The sequence below is a fragment of the Trichogramma pretiosum genome, unplaced genomic scaffold (genome assembly GCF_000599845.2).
Source record: "Trichogramma pretiosum strain Unisexual culture from Peru unplaced genomic scaffold, Tpre_2.0 scaffold57, whole genome shotgun sequence".
In the NCBI taxonomy this organism is placed as follows: domain Eukaryota; kingdom Metazoa; phylum Arthropoda; class Insecta; order Hymenoptera; family Trichogrammatidae; genus Trichogramma; species Trichogramma pretiosum.
In genome coordinates this window covers 344,886-358,755 of record NW_019641637.1, presented here as the reverse complement: position 1 = coordinate 358,755, position 13,870 = coordinate 344,886, and the positions used below count along the sequence as shown (strand labels likewise).

The 13,870-nt window shown below is 38.2% G+C and overlaps 3 protein-coding genes across 6 annotated transcripts; 1 reads left to right on the top strand and 2 right to left on the bottom strand.

The window, feature by feature from the left end:
* The first annotated feature begins 103 nt into the window (after positions 1 to 103).
* Positions 104 to 4,074, top strand: LOC106649005 (NCK-interacting protein with SH3 domain). Of its 2 annotated transcripts, none has more exons than XM_014366280.2 (8): positions 104 to 387; positions 1,004 to 1,422; positions 1,502 to 1,960; positions 2,035 to 2,237; positions 2,307 to 2,410; positions 2,473 to 2,691; positions 2,763 to 3,033; positions 3,106 to 4,074. In XM_014366280.2, exons 1-8 carry the CDS (start codon positions 348 to 350, stop codon positions 3,194 to 3,196), a joined length of 1,806 nt encoding a protein of 601 aa, XP_014221766.1. In that variant the 5' UTR covers positions 104 to 347; the 3' UTR covers positions 3,197 to 4,074. The 2 variants fall into 2 exon arrangements, with proteins under 2 accessions (XP_014221766.1, XP_014221759.1); XM_014366273.2 differs by lacking the exon at positions 104 to 387 and adding an exon at positions 595 to 893.
* Positions 4,075 to 4,183: 109 nt separating this feature from the next.
* LOC106649027 (troponin C) lies at positions 4,184 to 9,093 on the bottom strand. 3 transcript variants are annotated; one of them, XM_014366295.2, is made up of 6 exons: positions 8,896 to 9,093; positions 7,828 to 7,858; positions 5,472 to 5,615; positions 5,266 to 5,385; positions 5,055 to 5,186; positions 4,184 to 4,813 (listed from the first exon to the last, which is right to left on the bottom strand). In XM_014366295.2, the coding sequence occupies exons 1-6, from the start codon at positions 8,920 to 8,922 to the stop codon at positions 4,785 to 4,787; spliced, it is 483 nt and encodes a 160-aa protein (XP_014221781.1). In that variant the 5' UTR covers positions 8,923 to 9,093; the 3' UTR covers positions 4,184 to 4,784. The 3 variants fall into 3 exon arrangements, with proteins under 3 accessions (XP_014221781.1, XP_014221787.1, XP_014221794.1); XM_014366301.2 differs by having other exon boundaries at positions 8,920 to 9,091; XM_014366308.2 differs by lacking the exons at positions 7,828 to 7,858; positions 8,896 to 9,093 and adding an exon at positions 5,978 to 6,177.
* Positions 9,094 to 11,643: 2,550 nt separating this feature from the next.
* On the bottom strand, positions 11,644 to 13,362 carry LOC106660043 (translocon-associated protein subunit gamma). The gene is made up of 4 exons (XM_014382859.2): positions 13,020 to 13,362; positions 12,514 to 12,641; positions 12,345 to 12,436; positions 11,644 to 11,979 (listed from the first exon to the last, which is right to left on the bottom strand). Exons 1-4 carry the CDS (start codon positions 13,147 to 13,149, stop codon positions 11,781 to 11,783), a joined length of 549 nt encoding a protein of 182 aa, XP_014238345.1. The 5' UTR covers positions 13,150 to 13,362; the 3' UTR covers positions 11,644 to 11,780.
* Positions 13,363 to 13,870: the final 508 nt, after the last annotated feature.

Below are 13,870 nucleotides of genomic sequence, written 5' to 3'. Positions count from 1 at the left end.
AATATACGTTATATCACTTTTTAATCAAAACACTCGTCTGCACACAGCATCATATTAACAGAACAGCATCACTGACCCGTGAGGCCGTGTCAGTGGTGGTAGTACTACTACGTTGGTGGCGGCTCTGCCATATATGTCACTGAAGTGCTCAATTCTGAATCAAATATCCAGATCTGCTGGATAAATGAGGAAACCCACAGTTTTTACTGCTTTTTTTTATCGATTTTTCTACATTTTCAACTTTTTTAACTTTTTCATATTCCACGGCAAGGCCGGTATCCTTAAGAATTAATTGAACAGGGGCGTTGTCACAACCTACGTGAAAAAAATACGCAGTTTCATTGTTGATGAATGTCAAAATGAACTCGGAGAACCACATCATCCTAGGTAAGTGTCGTAGAATGAGTATCATTTTGTTTTCATTAATATATGTCTGAGTGATATGACCCTGAAGCATCCCCTTCTCAATTTTCAGTCATTATACATATAGGTAGTATATATGTTCGAGGAGCATAGCATGCTATATACGCGTATTGCAACTTTAGCATATATACACAGGCCGAGGGTAACAAAGTGGGGATGTGTTGCCCGCGAGGTTCGTCCTTGTACTTAGTGATATATATGTCAAACTTTGACGCGATAGCACGCGTGTCCTGTTTTGATTTTTTTTTTAACTTTTAGTTTATTCTTATTCTGATTATTCAAGTAATATTCTTAACTATCGTCGTGTGCTATTATCGCGTGTCAAAAAGAAATTAAAAACCGATTAGGCGTGTCGGTGTTATATAAAAACAGCTGTAATACAACTTTGAAATTTTTAACATTTCATGTGTCAAATTTGTGAATAATCATGTCTAATGATGCAAAGCAAACTACAACCATCAGACGTAAAAGTAAATCGACACTTCTAATATTTAGTTACTTGTAGAAGGGCCAACAATTTTCAAAAAAAATTAATATTTTAATCAACAATTTTATATATTAAAGATAAAATTCTTTACAGAACAATATGAAATGCTTGAATCACTCTATCCCTTCAAGAATACTCATGGAAGGGCACTGAATTTTGATGAAGGTGATTGTTTTCTATTATGTCATCCAAGTGTTACAAAAAAGAAAAATTGGTGGCTAGTTGTAGACTATAAAGGTCAAGTTGGTTATATACCATCCAATTATGTTACTATTGTAAAAGTGACTCCTGAGTTCTTGCTTAACTTTCTTAAAACAGCGATACCAGGATTAAAAGTTAATAATAGTGATAATAAGTTATCTTCTGAAACCGATCTGACAGATATACATTCTAGATTAAAAGAAAAAAAACGCCAGGCTGAATTAGGATTAACTTCAAAGAAACAAGCTCCGTTGCCACCTGATTTTGAATGTACAAATGATATTGTTGAAAAAAACAGAAAACCATCCGAGGTGAGCGTAAATTGTTATATTTCTTTAGTAAACTCAATTTTATTTCATAAATTTATTATTATTTTATCTATCTCAATAGTCTGAGAATGAACAAAAGTGTTCAGAATCTAGTCATAACAAAGAAAATGGCTCTCATAATGGCAATGACAAATCCCCCAGTCAATCTCAGTCAAAAAGTAGATCTTCCAGTTTAGCAGAAATAAACCCAAAAACAGCTTATTTACTTTTGGACCAAGTACGTCATAGCACCGAACTTAGTTATGAAATGTCAAAAGTAGCAGTAAAAGTTGTTTTGAGTGGACTACAAGAGATGTTACCTTCTGAAATAAGTCATTATTTTGATGCTGTTTTATCTCAATTGCAAGTGCCATTAAATTTGACAAAATTGACTATTGAAGAAACTTATGATGCAAACAGATTAAAAATTATTTTTAATGAATTGACCTCATGCAAAGAAGATTCTCAGCAAAGAAGTTGGATGTTGTATGAAGACGAACCAACCATTTGTGAATACATAAAAGAACTTACATCTATTTTAGTAAGCATTGTCTGATTACTCTCAGTAAAGAACATTTTTATATGTTTAATACACTGATTTAAACAATTTTACAGACAAATGCTGATGCAAATGTATCCAGGCATATCTTGAGACAAAACCAATATGACGGAGTGTCTACCCTAATTCAGTATTATCAAATGGAAACCAGATGGACAATCAGACAACTTTTGTTACAGTCTTTTGGAGTGATGTGCAGTTTGGATGTTGTTATTGTAAAAATTATGTTAGAAAGTATATTGCCTATGGAACTTGCTAGGTAATTTAAATATTTTCTGATGCCAAATATCTAGATTATAACAATTTGTATATACATTTTTCATTTTAGGGATATGAAAAGTAATGCTAGAAACGTAGCCAAATTAAATTATTCCTCATTGCTGTTGACTATGATTTTTTCCATGGGTGAGCCAATGCCGATCACACATTTTGGTGGGTATTTTTTGAAAAATTAAAAAAAAAATCGAAATATACATAATGGGAAATTTTTTCAGATCAATTGGGATCAGAATTTATTTCATTTCTGCTGGACCTCATAGAAAATCCACCTGACACTGACTTGGATGACCAAATTCCTGATCTATTTATCAATCTTATACTTTCATATAATTTGCAATTTACTTCATCAGACAATGTCGTAATAGAAGCTTTAAAAAAGCGATCGGTTGCCAAAACATTTACAGAAAAAATTTTACTACTTTTGAATCGTGAAAGTAAGTCTATCCCAATACTTTGCGTATAATTGATGCAGTTGAAAAATTCATGCTGCATTCTTTACTTTCAGTCGATCCAGTAAGGGTATTCGATCATGAGCCAGCTCCACCCGACTCAATATTAAAATTATTCATTGATCTGTTCGCCAGTGACGATACAGCTTCTTTGTTTTACACTAATGATATCAAAGTTCTGATTGACATTATTTTGCGCCAACTTTTCGATATTTCGCCCGGTGAAAAAAGACGACAATACCTGGAATTATGTCGAAGGGTGCTCCATACGTCGAGTTACGAGGAGCATCGACACCGCTCCGAAGACGTTTTAAAATGTTTTACAAGGTAAATCGTTCATTCGGAATTGGAAATTTTTTTCAAATATGAAAATTTAACGAGTCATTTTGTCAATTTCAGGATCTTTTGCGAAGAACAACCCGAAAGTCAAGATGATCAAAATCTTGTCCGAGAAATCAGTAACGAGTTTCCACATTTATTCCAAAAGTGACAGTCGATCCTAAATGAACGGAATCCCTCCATTACCGAAGACGAAGTTTAAATAAAGAATGAGTTTGCTATTATCCACATATTAACACATAACGTTGTGTATGTCTACACATTTACGATTATATCCGATCCACAGAAATTTAAAACTTCTGTATTTAAACAGTAACCAAAATACAAGGAAACTAAAAGAATCGTATGTAACCATACCTATTGATGTCTGTATATGTCTAAAAATGCAGAACATTTGTGTGAAAGCATTTTTCTTGCTATCAAAATACTATAAATTGTTATTTAATTTAAATTTAAAAGTAGAGGACCAGTTGATTCACATATATATATTATATATATTTAGCAAATTTTAATTAAAGAATCAAAATAAGTATCATTTCTCTGTCTCAAGTATAAAAAAATGTCAAAACTCAAGTATATAATGTCCATCGCTGTGATAATGATAAAACACAATTTTTATATCGTAAATAAGTTTCGTTTTGCAATCATGTTTTTTCTGCGTCACGCACATCATTGTCGATCCCTCGACCAACTGATTTATCTAAAGCAAGTGAAGTTACTAACGCCTATATATGTGATAATTGCAGCTTGATTTGCTTGTTGGAGATTTAAAGAAAACAAAAAGAAAAAATAATTAAAGCAATCGTGACAAAAGTCTAGTCTTTCATCATCTTCGTACTTAGCTTAGAAACTAATATCTTTATGCTTGCATTACTATTAAACTGTGAAAAAATTTAACTAAAGTCGCTCAAAGACGACGTTATGTTTGTCAAACTCTCTATCATTCATGATTATCATGAGTTTCTTGTAAGTCATATAGTGAATTTTTGATTGGAAGTTAAAAAAAAATAAATGGTTTAAAAACTTGAATCGCTTGTTTAAATGACACCTTCCCAAATCGTAAATTTTTTTATAGTCTTTTATTAACAATGATAAATACTGTAGATGAAAAAAAATTAATTGTCTGCAGGCATAATCGTAAATTACAATAAAGTTATATTTTGAGCAATAAATATGACAAAAATTTACGTTTTTACATGTGTGTTCGTGTGTTTACTCTTAACAGCGTTTGTGTATTACAATAGTAAAACGTACATTATACAAAAAATAATTTTAGTCTGTATAAATAAATAGCACAGGAAAATTGAGCTACCGTGAGATAATTACTGATAATAAATAAAAGTTTGTGCATGTGGGTGTGTGTATGTGTGTTTTTGTCTTCTCGTAGCGACGCAAAAGTGAGGCAAAGAAAAAGAAAGAGAATCGTCGACGACGGATAGACGTTGACCATAGAAGCTCCACCGTACAGCAAAAAAATCGTGCAGCTCGGGCTGAGTATATAGTAGGAAGTAGTAGCAATAGCAGCAGTAGTAGTTGTAGTAGTAGAGTAAAATTAGAATTGGCCCATGATTTCCTTTTGTTTTATACGATGCTCTTATTTTCTTTCTGCGGCGTCTTGAGCCTCTCGACGCTTAATACGTACTCGAATGCACTAGTCGATAGTTTTGAAGTTATGATTTTACTTTTTTTAATAGAAAAAATAACTGCCTGAAAGGTGCACTTTGTCGCTATCAACTGAATTATTCTCCAGTCATCATTTCCATGAACTCTGCAAATGAAAGATTTCATTAATATATTTTCCACCTCGATTCGGGCCCAATTAATGGGAAAAGTTCGAATTCTAGCGAGCAAATCCATTAAGCGCAGCGAGCCGCGAGGTGTTAGCGTAATGATATTAATTCCAAAATAGCGCGTTGGACGCACAGGCCGTTATTTTGGTCGTCGTTAAAGCCGTATGGGACGCGAACCGCGCGATATATAATTTGCAGGCAGGAAAAATTCGAACGTACCATCGAAGTCGACGGTGCCAGAGCCATCCGAATCGATTTCCTCGATCATGATGTCGAGCTCCTGGTCCGTCAGCTGCTCGTCGAGTTCTCTCAGGATTTCACGCAGACATGTCGTTGGGATGTAGCCGTTTCCTGCAAACAACGAGGCGAGCATTAAACAATTATTTTCTCGTCGACATTGGCTACGTTATATATTCGGGGCTCGACTTGCCTTCTTTGTCGTAGAGCCTGAAGGCTTCGCGCAGTTCCTTTTCGAGGGCTTCGGCGTCTTCCTCGACGATGAACTTGGCGGCAAGCGTCACGAACTCGTCGAACTCGAGGCGTCCGGATTCTGAAACGGATCGGCAATCGAGCTTACTATTTGGTAACTATGCATTTGGTCAAGTGCACAGAATAAAAATGAAAAATGGTTCTCACTGTCGGCGTCGACTTCTTCGATCAGTTCATCGAGGATCTTTTTGTTGAAGGGCTGTCCCATGAGTCTGAGGATGTCGGCGACCAGGTCGGTGGAGATGCTGCCGGTCTTGTCTCTGTCGAAACTGTCGAAGGCCTTGCGCAGGACTAAAATTTAAATTGTATCGATTAATCGATCGCGTTCATCGGCATTCCAACGAGTGTAACGATTGCAAGTGCTGTAGGCATAAATGCCAAGATATACAAAAATTTCTGTGGCGCGAGCTCGTGCAACGACGCCTATATGCGATATATAGTCACTACACAGTCGAGTCGACAAATTTAGCAACGAAATGTTAATGCCCCTCGGTCTCTTATAAACTTATATAGTACATCGCTTCTCGACTCGTTGATTTTTCGCATCAAAATATCATCGTTTCCCTCCTTTTTTATTTGCCTTACAGCCACTTTTTCGAACATTGCGGGTAGCGTTACGAAATGAAAAACATTTCTCACTGACACCAACTTACTTTTGTTCATTTTTACGTCGCTCCGCTTGTGTGAAAAATCCTTGGCTGTCTGACGATATATCTTAACGTTACACGCCTTTTACACGAAGCTGTTTTTGATCTTTGAAACTTTGTTGTTGTTATTGTCGGGAAAAAGGTAAAAAAAATCTCGGTGCGTCCGAGGAAAAATGACGAAGCCGAACTCGAGCCTGTGACTTTGCTAAGCACTATAGTAGCCCCTGCGATACGGTGTCAATCGACAAGTCGGGAGCCGACTCGGAGCTTTATAGTCGCTTAGCGATAATCGAAAGCTGCACACGCTAAGCAGCTAAAATGCGCCTATGCAAGAACGTCGCAGCTATTATACCCATTGAAATTCGTTTCGGAGCCGCGCCGTAAAGGCTATAAGGCAAGGTCGATTTACGGCCCTTTCGGGCTTTTCTCCTTCGTTGCGTCGCCATTTCGACGAGCTTAATAAGCCCGAGAATTGAACAATGAATTATAAAGTTATACAGTCAGCGAGACGTGGATCGCATCTAGCATACAAAGAAGCGCTCGCGACAAACGAAACAACAAATTGCTCACGCTGGACTTTTATGACGTATAAGCCTCGCAGAAACAGTCGCAGCCGGTGTGTGAGCAAATTTATGTTATAATAATCGAGGTCGGCATAATTTCTACATTTGATACATCCGTAGACTCGCGCTCATACAAGCGGGCAAAATTTAAATTTAGAGCTTGCATGGGCGGAGTGAGACCGATTAAATCAAACGTAAATAAACCTACACACACGCACGCATACACTCTCACTCACTCATTCTCTCTTTCTCTCTCTCTCTCTCTCTCTCACTCTCATGTTTGTGTAATATGGTACATCGCTGTAAAGCCGAATACGCAACTCTTCTCTCTCCCTCTCTTGCTGTTTTGTGGAGAACGAGCTCGTGCGGATTTTTTGTGACACATCGGCCGATCGGAAATAGACGTTGGCTTTTTTTGGAATCGAAGAGCGCGAAAGAAAAAAAAAGCACGAAAAGTTGGTTCATTCGGCTCGATATGACGAGAGGCGAAAGTGTACAAGGGAAAACTAAAGATAGCATATAGGCGCTTCGGCGCGGCACTCGCAGTTCTGCACCGCGTGTATTAGACGATTTCAAGACTAAGTTTAGCGGCGGCGGCGGCGTCGACGGCGTCACGATCGCAAGGGCTGACCCGATTTTGTGCCTAGAGTCTCATGGCGTTCGGAAAATGTTGTAATCTCGCGAACACGAGCGAGCGGCCGGCCCTCGCGGTCGATCATCGATTTCAAGCGGATAAGTACGAGCTGCCGAGCGCGAGAGCAACAGGCACATATCCCAACGACGATTGACAAATACGCCTATGCGCGCGAATCGGTGAAATTTGGCAAGCGCGACGGATTACGTGCCGCTACACGCTGCAGCACAGCAGCCCATTCTCTTGGTCTCTCTCTCCATCTCTCTCTCTCTCTCTCTTTCTCTCTCTCTTTCTCTCGATAGTGTTGCGAATTTTAATAGCCCCGCTAGCGAACAGCCTCCATAAAACGATGAATCTCATATTTTTCTTGGCAACCTACTTGGAAATTGACTAAATAACTGTTTGTTACTGATATTCCTGCGACGTATTATGTTTCTACAATTAAGAGAAAGAGAGAAAAGCGCGGCCGGGATTTTCTGATGCATTATAACGTTTAAAATTGCGTGGGATGTTTTGACTAATGGCCAAGGTAAGAAAAAGATGAAGACGAGTCGTGTACAGGCCCGCTGTTATTTCAATTTGAGAGAAAAATATATAAAACGCATCTTGCAATCGGCACACTTGTATGTGCGTATCATTTGTATATATTTTATACGTACCAGCGATCTGTTCTGGTGGCAGCTCATCAGCCTGTATATTTTCCGAGCAGGTTTGGGAAAGAATGTGGAAAAAAATAAAAAATTAGTCATACGTTTGTCTTATAATTGTTTACATGGCATACATATTCATAGTAAAGAGTAGAAAAAGTGTGCGAGTGAGTGAAAAAGTATTATTTTTACGAGTACACACGCGCCCTTTCAAAAGTTATAGGTTCGCGCAGCTACTACCCGAGCTTGTTTTAAAATGTAAACAAATTTCGTTGGCACCTGGCCAAGAAGAATACCAGTCGTCGAATTAAGTACAAGTGTAAATAGTCGGTAGCAGCGAGGAAATTGCGCTGCCTCTAGGAGGAGAGCACCGTATCGCGCCTGTTTACCGATATGCCTAAAGCCAGGCCAGCGAAGTTTGGACAAATATTTACGAGCTTGCGGAGTTCGATGATGTGCTGCAGTTGGGTAGCTACTTGGAGCCGTGTGTATGTGACTGGTGTGCCGCACGGCCGAGCGGAAAGCGCGAAAATCTTCAATTACCGGACTGAATTATTGGAGCTTTTGCTGTTATTGATGTTATTCACAAGAGTTGCAATCGGTGTTAACATGACATATGTGAGTGTACAGAGTAGAAAGATAGCTGGGCACTGAGAATAATATATGTTGCTTGCGAGCGCGTTTCGTATGGACTGTTTTTTTTCTTCGTGTTTCATTGTATTGGATAAGTAATGAATAATAAAAATTGATATTTTAATAACCAAGTCGCGCGAAATCCGAGCGGAGACTTTTAAACTTGATAATTTCAGGGACTGCTTGAAAAGTAAAAGTTCATCGCAAAAAGGTGTAAAATTCTCAGTGCTTCGTACATATAAGTATAGAAAGGAAAAAATTATAAAATAAAACATTGATGGAGAAAATTATTGGCACTTGTAGAGATGATAGCCCGAAAATTGATGGCGCGTGCAGTGAAAAAAGTAGAAAAACAGTAGAGATAGAACAGGCAAGAAAAAAGTCAAAGATACAAAAAAGAAAAAAAATACTGGATCGTCTCCTTTTACCAGGACGTCGGCGACTTACAAATGAATCATCGATAGCACATACCATCTTGGCGAGCTGTTTTGTTTTTTTTTAAATTTAAGAAAAAAAATTTAACAAAGATATCTTTACGGTATGTCAATGGCACAAATCACACAGCACCACGACCGCACAATATATAAGTATGTACGTGTTAGTTAATCGCACTCGGTTGTTACCGCCGCGAAGACTATTACTTGACTGAGCTTTCGGCCCGCGGTCTATACGTAAAAGGGAAGAGCTACGTACAGTTGCTTGCTAAAATGCATGTTCCAGTCTGGATATACGCGGCGTTTATTTTCGGACTCGCTTTTTCATTGAGAGAGAGAAGAGGAGAGGAGCGACGGGGGAGACCCGCGTGCGAGCTCAGCTTTTTCCATTGATCAGGTGAGCTATACGCCGAGCTGGAGAAATTTACAGCTATTTATCGCACTTTTTTTCTATTTTACGCGCGTCGACGCCTCGGGACTGCTTTTTTCAGCGGAATCGTCCAAAGCTGCTGTAAGCGCGTCGAGTATTTTTGAGCTCGAGACATCTCATGGAAATCTCATTTCTTTTCCCAGATAATTTCCAACGATATGTTTCTGTTGTTGCGATTTTTGCGTCGACGAATTATTGCATTGCATTTCAGAAAATAGCAAGCAACTATAGAGAATTACTCGCGGTGGATTTCAATGTCAGAAAATAGCTAATAGCTACAAAATATTCGAGCATCGATTTCGGCATCGAGAGAGATGATTAATCGTATCGAGAAATAGATCTTCGAATTCCTGGGCTAGAGCTTGCAACTATAAATCGCGTGGCGTGTACGCACGTAGCCGTGTTTTTTGCGCGATTAATTGTTGTAAACAAGGTGAAAAGGACAAAATTGAATTGCGCGTTTTTAAGCGAAATAATTCGAGCGCTTTGATATAGGTACAGCGTCTCTTATTTTTGCCCGACGCGACGCTCGCGTGTTCACTTAGAAGAGATTATTCAAAATTATCTACTTAAATTTGACCAATAATGTACATAAATTTTACGCAGCCTTTTAATTATTAATCATAATAACATAAAGTATCACGAGCTTGCGAAATTTTCGTCGAAAGCTTCGTTATGATGCCACGTATTTTAAATTAACTCACTAATTTGACTATAATTTCCCTAGAGTGCAAATTTATCGGCAAAATTGATAATATTTAAAACATAAGTGTTTGAAAATCTCGGCGCGGAGAAAAGTCGAAAAATGGGACAACAATTAGGGCATGGATTTTCCCCGCGAAGCGGATAACAGCTGCGGAAAGTAAGCGGAGGCGCTTCTTCATGTTGAAAAATAATAAGCAACTAAGCGCGCATCAATATTCAGCGGTTTGAAGCGTGGCAGCTTGTGTACGTTGTGGGAGCTTATAAATATTACGGAAATAGAATTTACATGTTCGGCCTCTGATGCTCGGTGTATAGAGCACAGCTCTCTCTATCTCTCTTTTCGCGTGTGTATCCCCATAAACACTGACAACACCGTCTGAAAGCGGCTATAAGAGATGCGAAATCTTTTAACCACGTCATTTTTTTTCGCAATACATTGACTTTTTGAGGACATTAATACAATTATTTAATTTTTTTTTCTGTTTCAAGGGTGTGTGAACTGTTGAGCTCGTGTGAAAAATTTCACGCGTAAGATGAAAATTTTTCTCGCTTCGAGTTAAAAATAATTGTAAAAAAATCTGGGTTTATGCTGCAAACTGAATTTTTTGGCCCCAGGTATTTTTAAATGAACAGAATCCAAAGATATAGACTCGAAGAAGTTTAATCATACCCTGAATTTCGAAATTTTCATTTAATTTCTAATTGAACGATGAACCTAGCACAGAAAAAAATAAAATAAGGGAAGGAAAAATGTGAGTACACGATTTTAAATGCTCTCAGAGTAGGTAAATAATGATCACGTCGCGCGTTCAAATCTCTAGCTTTGGCCCGTGCAGCTTCTTCGCGCAAGCCCGTTGAAATTTTCATAATTAACACACAATCCGACGAGCTTGTTCACCCTCGCTTTCTTAGCTGGTACAAGTGAGTTTCTCGCATCTGCAGCGTCGGAAAATTAATAATCTGCGACCAATGCATCATAAGTCTCTCGGCAGCAGGTGCAGCTTGAGTCGAGACCTTGGGCTTGCGAAGCCGAGGTGCTACATGCTTTGTGCGCGGGTGGAAAAGTGATAAAATTAACTCTTTCATAAATATCGCTCTTGCAGGTGTACGTGTATTCGTGCCGCTATATAGGCTCGCAACACAAGCTTTATAATAACACAATGATCCGTCAATCATTAAGCAAGAGAAGGAGCCAGAGAGAGTCTTACATGCTCCAAGCCAGCTGTTGGTTTTCTGCCAAACATTTTTCAATCGGCCGTGGTGGTAGTTTGCCACGCTTTACACGACGCTCGCCCGAGTCTTTTGGCTCTGGATCACAATCGAGAGCGCGAAAAAGCCTCAGCTTTCTTCTCTTCCCACGGAAGCATAACGCGCGCACGCACGCTCGCGGCGCCAGCCAAATTTTCATCAAAGCTTCAAACCTGTATGCCTCTCGGCCGAGATAATCGTTGCAGGCCTTTTTGGATAATAAATTACGCACTTTTTCTTTATATTCTCATCGTTGTTTTTTTAATCAACTTATAAATATATTTTTGAATTAGTATATAATATATACATTCTCGTTTTCATTTACTCGAGTATAAAAAAGATATTTGATACTTCACAAATGTTACATCAATTATAAGGACTGATGGTTCAATTGAATCTAACGCTCAAAACAAACAATAAGGGAATGGTTTCATAATATCAGTATGCACTTTGTGATAGCTGCTTAAATAAAAAAAATCATGAGTGGGCGACAACAAAGGGCACAATATGACAATTTATTGTGATCCGGTGGAAAGAAGGGCGAGAAGAGCACTGGCCAAACTGACGGAAACCATGTAATTCACGGCTGGTGTGAAGGTTTTCAGGATGTAAAACGATGAAATAATGACGATGGCCAAGAAAAGAGCATTGTTGTAGAAGATGGAGAAAGTTGTGGCTTCATAGTCGGCAACTTCATTCTTTTTCCATAAGATTCTGAAATGAAAATGCAATCGTTTAATAAATACTTTCGACATAACATGATAAAGCCAGTAAAATGAGAATTTTATTATAAAAAAAGTTATAATCAAGTGCGCTTGATAATAACTTCACCTTTAGTGGAAGAATAAGTTAGTCAGTTTTGATAGTGTTCAATAACTAAGTATCCACATTTAATAGTAAAATAAAAACTAAAATATTTGAAATAGTAAACTGTAAAATAAATATTTTGAGCTTTTTAAATGTCCCAAAACTTTCTTTGGAGAAAAAACGCGAGGCATATTCAAAATACTTATGAAAAAGTGACTCATTATTTTTAACTTTCCAATGTGTCATTAAAACAGAGATGAAAATTATTTTACCTCTCATCTTTTTCCTTTCGGCTCATTTTCTTATCCTCAGCAAGTTTACGGCTCATTTCCTTGTTGACAGCATCCTCTCTCTTGACAGCAATCTATTTATAATTAAGAGGAAAATTATAATAGATATCACTAGTTTAATTTGCATATTTAAGTAGAAATCAAAACTTACCTTGTGCTTCAAGATATATTTTGTATTTTTGTAGGCAAAGGCAAGTGCATAGGTACTGATGAGGGTGACCAAAACAAAAGAGATCAAATTTGCATACAAGTCAATGAGATGGATTCTCCAGAACAACCCTGTAAATGAAACATGAAATTAGTCAAGTGTAAACATAAGGTGAACATAAGGTAACATAGGTAGAGATTTGAAATCAATTTATCTCACTGAAAATCAACTTATTCTGCTGACAAATTATTTTGCATTGAATCGATTTATTAATTGTCATTATCACGAAGATATACCACGATTGAACTGTATTTAAACATTGCAGCATAGTAATAAAAAATACATATAATGCAAATCTTATCAACCTAACCTAATCAGTAAAATAATCGCATAATCGTGACAGAAAATATTAGTTTAAACAAAAAAATTCAATCGAAGGAACCAATTGACATCGATAAAAGATTAAATAAATGGAGCAAAGTTGTGAAAACCATACGGTAAGCACTTACAGATGGGAATGGCAGAGACAATGAGTGCATTGCCATAGAAGAGCGCCGACGATTTGGTGGAAACGTTCCTGGAAAAGTCCTGCAAGAGGAGCTCCTCTTCCTTGGTGAAGGCCTTGGACGTTCTCGACATGATCACAGACTTGTTTTCTCTCAACAGTAAGGAAAAAATCACAGATGAGTGACGAACGTCGTGCGCGATGTTGGGTCAACGTGTGAGAGAATGGTGGACGACACTGGCAAGGCAGTGCTTTAGCAGTGTATATGTTTCGGCAATGTAGCGGTAGTATAGCAGCAGCAAAATATCATACGCAGACGATCGGCGAGCAGTAGTATTACAGTATACATACCTGCCTGACAAGTGGCAGAATTTCGCTGGCGCATGCGCCGCCGAGCGCTCAAACTACTGGCCCAGCATATTGTGACGTGTCCATACGAGCTTTGCGTGTTTTGACTTTCGCTCGCGTACTCATGATAGGAAATCGGAGCGATTTGCAAGCGCATAGGGGGGCTTTCTTTGGACAAGCTTCTTCTTTATCGGCTGCTTATAGCTTTGCCTTTATTGGGTAAGGTGGCGCACTACACGTAAATTTGCAAATGACGATTTTTCGCTTCTCATGTTGTATAAATCCTTGATAAGGTCAAAACTAGAATACTGCGGTTTCTTGATTCATCCGTGTGCCAAATCTAACTTAGATAAACTCGATAAAGTCCAGAACAAATGTCTTCGTATAGCTATGGGCTATCGCAATAGCACCCCTCTAAGTGTCATTGCAGCCGAAACAAATGTACCCTCCCTAAACGGTAGATTCAAAATCTTAGGCTACAAATATTTACTCAAACATTTGTCCTAT